This window comes from Morone saxatilis, unplaced genomic scaffold (assembly GCF_004916995.1).
Source record: "Morone saxatilis isolate NCDOM2014 unplaced genomic scaffold, NCSU_SB_2.0 Contig5, whole genome shotgun sequence".
In the NCBI taxonomy this organism is placed as follows: Eukaryota; Metazoa; Chordata; class Actinopteri; family Moronidae; genus Morone; species Morone saxatilis.
The window spans coordinates 1,530,408-1,537,764 of record NW_023340095.1 but is presented as its reverse complement, the minus strand read 5'-3'; the positions used below and the strand labels follow the sequence as shown (position 1 = coordinate 1,537,764).

Sequence of the window (7,357 nt, the reverse complement as noted above, 5' to 3'; positions counted from 1 at the left end):
TAAATGACACTTACTTTCTTGCGATGGATCTGGCCTCAGAGTCTGCATCATGTATACCTTTCTTGATGGTCTCAGTCAGAACAGCCACATGTCTGGGGTAGTAAGGAAACATGGTGAGCGGTTTAACCCACGACACACGATCACGTCAAAGTAAAACCAGGAAGTTTAGACTCCCCCCGCTTGTAAGCTTAGACCTCAAACTCTGAACGCAGTCTATCTTTCTTCAGTCTCTCCCAGTTTCATTCCTCCGGTGGTCCACGGGGAATGTGGCCACCCACTGGGATTTTTCTTGCGCTTTTTAAAGCCTCTGCCGCGGTTGTCATGGTTACGGAGATGGGAAGTCGTCTTATCGCTGGAAGTCTTGATGATGGCGGCTCTCTCTCTCTCTCTCTCTTTCTCTCTCAGGACTCATCAATTTAATGGAGCCTCATCAGCGACGCATCCAGCCAACACACTTAGCGAACTCAAATGTTAGCGAACTCAAAATGCCATCGTGTGTGAGAGGAGGAGGAAGAGGAGGAAGAAGAAGAGGCTTTTTTTTTTCATTACCTCCACCACACAAAAACACCCACACGATGCAGCAACTCTAACTTTGTCCTGCCCAGACACACACACACACACACACACACTCACTACATGCGCACTTTCTTTTGGGTTTTGGTGGTTTTTGGAGGAAACGGAGATTCAGCTTACCTTTCCAGTGTATTGGTGTGCCACTCTTGTAACATCAGGTCTAGGAACTCATAACAGCGCCTGCAAATGAGATAAAGTTAAGTGTTTCTCAAGTATGCACCATGATACAGGACAGTTGTTTCCCTACTGGGGGGGGGCTCCTTGATTTTAAGGAGTGTAAGAAAACTTAAAAAAATATACACAATAGGCCGACATCTCAGCATTTGGTTCATTTCTGTGAAGAAAACTAAATTAAATTGTTCTTTTTCTTTAAGTTTAGATACTTTTGATAGTCTATATGATTGTTTAAAAATGACAAAATACACAATACAGACAGATAATTGTATAAAAAGTTACTGAAAATATCAGAAAAACTCATCTGTGATCAATATTCACAGGAAATAATCTGCTCAAATTTCATCCAAATTGATCGTTTTCGCTTGCACTGTTTGGGTTCATTGTACAGTATATCAGCTGTTCTCTATTGTTATTAATTAAATAAATTATCATTAAATATAATATGAAATATCCAACAAATATGTCAGTTTACTCAATGATAGTAAAGGTGTTCCTTAAGGAAGAAGGTTGGGAACTACTGATACTGGATACTTACGTAGGAACAAAAACTATAACTTGAAAGAGTTACGAAGAGCATTAAAGCAAATATCACAATAAAGGAAACACTTAAGTGGCTTTTCTACACCCCTGTGTGGTAACTTCAGTCATTTCAATGAGGGGAAGTCAGCAGCATTATAAATAATAAATAATTAATGTGTGAAATATACAAAATGTGACACGTGATATCAGTTATCAGTCATATAAAAGAAAACCATAACCTGCCTGTGTTTGAGGGGAGAATTTAAAATACAGAACTGCTTCTTGAACTTTATTCATATATATATATATATATATATATATATTGTAATAACTGTTAAAAACTACCTGAACAGACTATTTTCATGTGTTAGCAGAGTTTAGGTCCTCTTACCGTCTGACTGCTACTGATTTGGAGGTGCAGTTACTGGTGATGATGGGGATGAGACGTGGGTAGTGTGTGTGCTGGAAGAGAGAGACAGTAAACACAGCGGAGTCAAAAAGAAAGCTTTCTTTATTCCTTTTATCTTCTCATTCTCACAGGATGATGCTTTTGTGCTCAGGTGGGATGTATGACAGCACGTCTCAGGGAAGACTACGTTCACACTGCGGACAAAAGTGGCTCAAACCAGCCCACAAGTGACCTTCATACCCTTTCGTATGTGGTCCACAATCAGATACAGATACAGAGCTTTTGCAATGTGACCTCTGCGCTACAGACGGAGGATGGTGGAAGACAGTGAGACCTCATCAAGTATTCAGGTTGACACTTCTAACCGGTCTGTGCTTGTACAGAAGGAGCAGCCATTTCTTCACAAAAAGCAACCATTCAAAATTTGTCTCGACATAATTCCGTAGGACATTGGGCTGCGTTTGACATTCAGGAATGCAACTAGTTCACACTGGAACATTTAAAAAATAACGTGAACACACAAACTAATCAGAAATGAGCGCAGAGGCTCGCAGTGCGAACACAGCCTCTCTCCTCGATGTCCTTACCCTGAGGATGAGGCGGATGGCAGCCATTCCGGAGGTGGCCATGACTTTGGCACTGTTGGGCACGAGGTTCAGCAGTGTGGGCATGATGCTCTCCGCTCCGTGGTCAAACTTGTTCCCCAGCAATGATGACAAATGTCTGTTAAAGAAACAACAGTAAACCGCATCAGACAGACAGCTCCTGTATTCAAGTTGATTTTACTTTCTGCATTTTAACTGAGGGGTCATTCTCTCAAAGAGCTTATATGTGAGATTATAAAGACAGTTGGGTGGTTCTTTGTTTTTGGAAAGAACTGTTCAAAAGAGAAAAACTGACAGACAGAAGAAAAGGAAATATTTGACACTATATATACTATAAATATCTCTGAACTTTTAAAGAAACTTTAAACCAAATGTTGTTGTATTCTGGACTGAAAGGCGAGCTGCTACAAGCGATGACAGGATCCATGTAGCTTGTGTCTATTCATCAACCCACTGCTCTTTCAGTGCATCCCCACTCTGTTCCACCTCATCAGGGTTGGATTAAAATTGGGATGACGGATGGATGTTTTTGGGGGGGCGAGTGGGGAGCACGCTGCTTCTTTCATACCCGAGCGAGGCTCATGGCTCACGTTCATCAGCTTAAGCGGGTTATTTTCCTAGCGTAACCTAATCAGTCTGAGTTAATGTCACTGCTGCCAATCAGAGCCATTAAGATCATCCTGGCAAGCCTCTCCGATTAAAAGACAAATGATTAGCATTTTATCAGCTTTTTTCACAGTTTTAACCTGAATATTAGGCTCTTGTTTCTCACACAATCTTACACAATGTCAATAAGACAATCTGACAATATTGTCTAATAACTGCCCTATTTACTATGAAAAGTTATTGTCAGTATTAAATAATACAACATACATCTCTATTGTGGCCTCACTTTATGACTGAGGCTGAGAATACACTGTTATGACTGTACCTATTTGTAAGGGAAGCTCCTGTGAAGTGGTACTTTACTGTAATCAGTGCGGGGACAGTACATCCTCCTCAACTCCGGCTCTTACCCCAGAGTGATGCAGGCCTCGCGGACCACCTGTGAGCGCAGGTCTTTAGCCGACAGCTTTAAGGGGGCCTCCAGGAGCCGCAGCTGCTGAGGGAAACCTTCGTACTCAGCTGCCCCGGCCAGCATGACAGAACGGACCTTCTTCAGCTGGAGAGAACGAGACAGAGGAGACACATAAATGGGTATTTCATCTCTGAATGAATCCACTTCCACTCTGTGTGGGTTTGTGTGTGTGAGTCTTACCGCCACCACTCGGTGCTCCCAGTCATGTTTGTCATCAGACAGCACTTCTCTGATCTTGGCCAGCTGGTCCTCAAACTCTCTGTTAGAGTAGATCTGGACGCAGAGATAATGTTAGTGTTATTTTCACACACTTTAAAGGTTGAGACTGGAGAGTTAGTCTGTAAACTCTCTAAACTGCACAAATGTGTTGTCAGCTGCTCATGTTAACATCATAAGTGCCACCTGTGCACGTGCAATCATTAGCATCAATTAACACCCGACAATTGCTGTCACAGCGAGGAGCCTGAAGTCCTGTTGCTGGAAATCAGCGGATAACAATGTTAGATAATAATTAGAGTCAGTAGTTATTAGCCAACAGGAAATCTGCCGGAGCCTAAATGGAAAAGATTGATGCCAAAAATGTCTTAAATGTTAAATGGGAGATGAAATAAGAATAAAGCTGTTTGTACGACTGGTTTCAATTCACCATCTGACCTTTGTTGAACACCTTGCCCTGTCTTCACTGCTCTCTCTCTCTCTCTGCTTACCTGCACTGAGGGCACGTCTTCAAAGGCTTTAATGAAATCCTCTTCATCAACAGCACCGGCGCCTGCTTCTTTACCTTTAAAATAACATATATGCACAAAGTATTTTAGGTTTTGTCACTGAGTTTCAATAACAGGCATAGATTGAGAGCTCAATACATTATTACACATGTCAGACATATTACTTTAAGTAGTGAAAGTTATATTAGTAAAAATAATAATAATTCAGATTTCAGAGGTCATCTTGGTGCAGGGAATCTATGTAATGGAGTAAGGCTTGTGTGTTTCATATTACTGCTGCTGCATTGATTTCCGAGACACACTGTTGTAAAAACGTTACATAGAAAGGAAAAGGAAAAGTAGATCATTGTACACTTCTTACGGCAGCTTGCATTCAAACACACTGTACAGGAGTCGCAGTAAGGCGCTACTTTACCCGGAGGTGTTACAGCTGTGTGCGTCTGTGTGGACTGCCTCACCTGTGGCCTTAGCTGTGGTGGCTGAGCTGGGTCTCCTCACAGAGCTCACTACGGTCCTCCTGCCACCGGGGGGCGCTTTGGATGATGAAGAGGAGGAGGACCGGCCTCCATCCACAGAGTCTTCATCCTCAAAGTTCTTATCTACAACAACAGAGGCAAGAAAAAAAAGAAGAGGAGAATCCATCAAACGGCTCGATGGCTGCGCGAGGGATATTTCCCGTAAGCATCAATAAATCATTATTAACTCATCGTTCAGAGGTTTTTTAACACTTCCTGTTTAGTGTTAAGGTTGAAATGCATCATCGTTCTCTTCTCAACAATCGTCCCTGAGTCATCTCTGCATTGTATGACCTCTGCCTGCCTCAATGGAGAGTGCAACGCAGTCAATCTGTCAGGTCGTGTGCGTGTATCCATTCAACCTTTATCTATCCGTCCATCTGACTTTAATCTGGTTTGGCAGCCGCGCACGGATACACGGCCCCCTGTCACCTGCCCAACGTGACCATTCACACGAGGGATTAGCCCCCCGGAGGGGCAGATATGACGGTTGTGGGTGGCTGCCGTCGGCTGAGGCACAACGGGATGTTTGGCCTGTTTTTGAGGACGTGTAGAGAAATGATTTAAAAACAATTCCTCGACCGGACTGTCAGAAAGAATGTGTTTCCGTAGGTTAGGGACGAAGCCTACGCCTCTTTAGCTGCTCTCATTGCTGGAGACGTATTAAATGACAGAACTGGGGAGAAAAGAAATCACAGAACGACAATCAGCTGCGAAGAGTAACATGACCATGACACTGCATCTATCACAGAGAGGCAGGAACACACAGAAACAAAGTGGAGGACAGGAACAAAAGGCAACAGGTTGAGAGAGGGAAGAGACAGCCAGAGGACGCGGAGCAACCACAGGAAGAGAAAGACAGAAAGAGAGCAGAGAGAGGGAAACGAGGAGAGATAAAAGGCATCAGTCTTACGAGCGCAGATTTTCTTGCACACCAGCTTCCTCAGCATGTCTCTGCTGCACCCTCTAACGCGCTCTCTCTTTCTCGCCGGGCATCTCCGTCCACCCGATGTGTCAGTGTTTGTGTGTGTGTGTGTGTGTGCCGCTGCTGCACGCTGAGCTCTGACAAAGTGCCAGACTAACCGCCCCTCTCTGAGTTCAGCTGTGTGTGTGTGTGTGTGTGTGTGTGTGTCACCATCGCTGCCGAGGCTCTCGTGGTGAAAAGAGGGAGGGGTCTATTGTTGTGAGATCTCCTTAACACCATCAACAACAGCAGCACAAACAGAATATCACTGCTGGGATTTAAACACATATCGACACAGTATCTCAGAATGAGGTCATTATGTGACAATGTGGAAAGGGACATTATATGTTTGTTTTTAAAGTAGTGGTTCTCATCCCTTTTATCATTTAATAAACTGACTCAGTGACATATTTTATGTTTATTTCATATTATATTTAAACCTGTACAATGAAGCCAAACAGGGAACTGATCTGGATGAATTTTGAGCAGATTATTTCCTGTTTAAGGAACTTTTCATACAATTTTCTGTCTGTATTCTGTATTTTTAAACATTTTTAACAATCATACAGACTTAATAGGCTTATTTTGTAGCAAATTAAGCGTTTTCTTGTCCATTGTTCTATTAGACAATTTACCTTATTTAATATTCTTCACAGAACCAAATGCGGAGATATCGACCTTCCTATATTACAACCCCCAGGTTGCCTTAGAGACCTGCTCTTTGCATTCATTAGGACCAGTGTTTAAATTGAATTACAGCCCTGCACTTGTGCTAAAAGAAGAAAACATCAAGAACTTAAGCTCAGAAAAACATAAAAGCTACCAGGCTTGGAGCCCCTGTAACACCCACGCAGGTGTTTTCCATCCCTCGGGGTCATTATGCTTCCAGTCAGGTGGAGCAATGCTGGGAATAAAATGATGTCATCAAACTACGCACTAATAATGATCTCCAAAAACCCCGACAGGAACAGAGCTGGTTGGGCGTGGTTTCATGCTGACATGAATCAATGGCTCTTTAATAAAAAGATTAGCACGTGTACCAAAGCATTATAAACAATACGCACTAATACATACAGATCAGAAGAAGAGAAGAGAAGGGACAAACCAAACACTGGCTTTAGATAGGGGTGTTCGCGTTGTTCACATGTTTTTGAGGCCACAGTAGTTTCTAATTCACACTTGAAAGGGGAGTGTGAAGCGAGGGAGTTGTGATCTGCAACAAGTTGCCACAAAATTCTACACACTGGACCTTTAAAAACCATAGAGAGATCAAATTACTGAATGTCTACATACCTGCCACCTCATTAACCCTTACAGTTCATTAAAGCAGGTTTCCTCGCCCTCACAACAAGTTTATGCTTCAACCGTACATTGTACCACTCAGGTCCTTTGGGTGCGATCCATTCAAAAAGGGAAGTTGGACTTTCCGAGCTCCCAGTTGGATATTTCAACTAGAAACGCGTCCTGAAGGAGTCGGAAGACCCTCACCAACTGGCTGCTCTGTGTGCATCAACAACAGCAGCAGCATAAACTGTATATTTAAAAATGGACGCAGTCTCCGTTACGTCACCCGTAGGTGGAACCTGGATAGAGCTTAGACGGGCCGAATGAAGCCTGGCTACTGAAGCGGCCACGTCCTTAGTTATGCCTTTGTGGAGCCAGCCTCTAGTGGCCGTTAGAGGAACTGCAGCTTTTGTTGGCTTCATTTTCCAGTCAACAGTAGTGAAAGCTGTAGTAATATTCTGTTTATTAGCGCTCAGGACGACAAGTGGGTCTTGCGCAGGCTGCGCTG

At 43.2% G+C, this 7,357-nt stretch overlaps 1 protein-coding gene across 1 annotated transcript in view; it reads right to left on the bottom strand.

Annotated features, from left to right (window-relative positions):
• Nucleotides 1-7,357, bottom strand: part of clasp1a (cytoplasmic linker associated protein 1a) — a gene marked incomplete at its 5' end in the record, with an annotated part of 76,255 nt that overhangs the window by 28,819 nt on the left and 40,079 nt on the right. Inside the window, 8 exon segments of the mRNA XM_035676515.1 lie at nucleotides 15-92; nucleotides 694-753; nucleotides 1,661-1,731; nucleotides 2,266-2,401; nucleotides 3,300-3,445; nucleotides 3,542-3,634; nucleotides 4,069-4,142; nucleotides 4,545-4,685. Of these exon segments, the coding sequence (XP_035532408.1) occupies nucleotides 15-92; nucleotides 694-753; nucleotides 1,661-1,731; nucleotides 2,266-2,401; nucleotides 3,300-3,445; nucleotides 3,542-3,634; nucleotides 4,069-4,142; nucleotides 4,545-4,685 (799 nt within the window).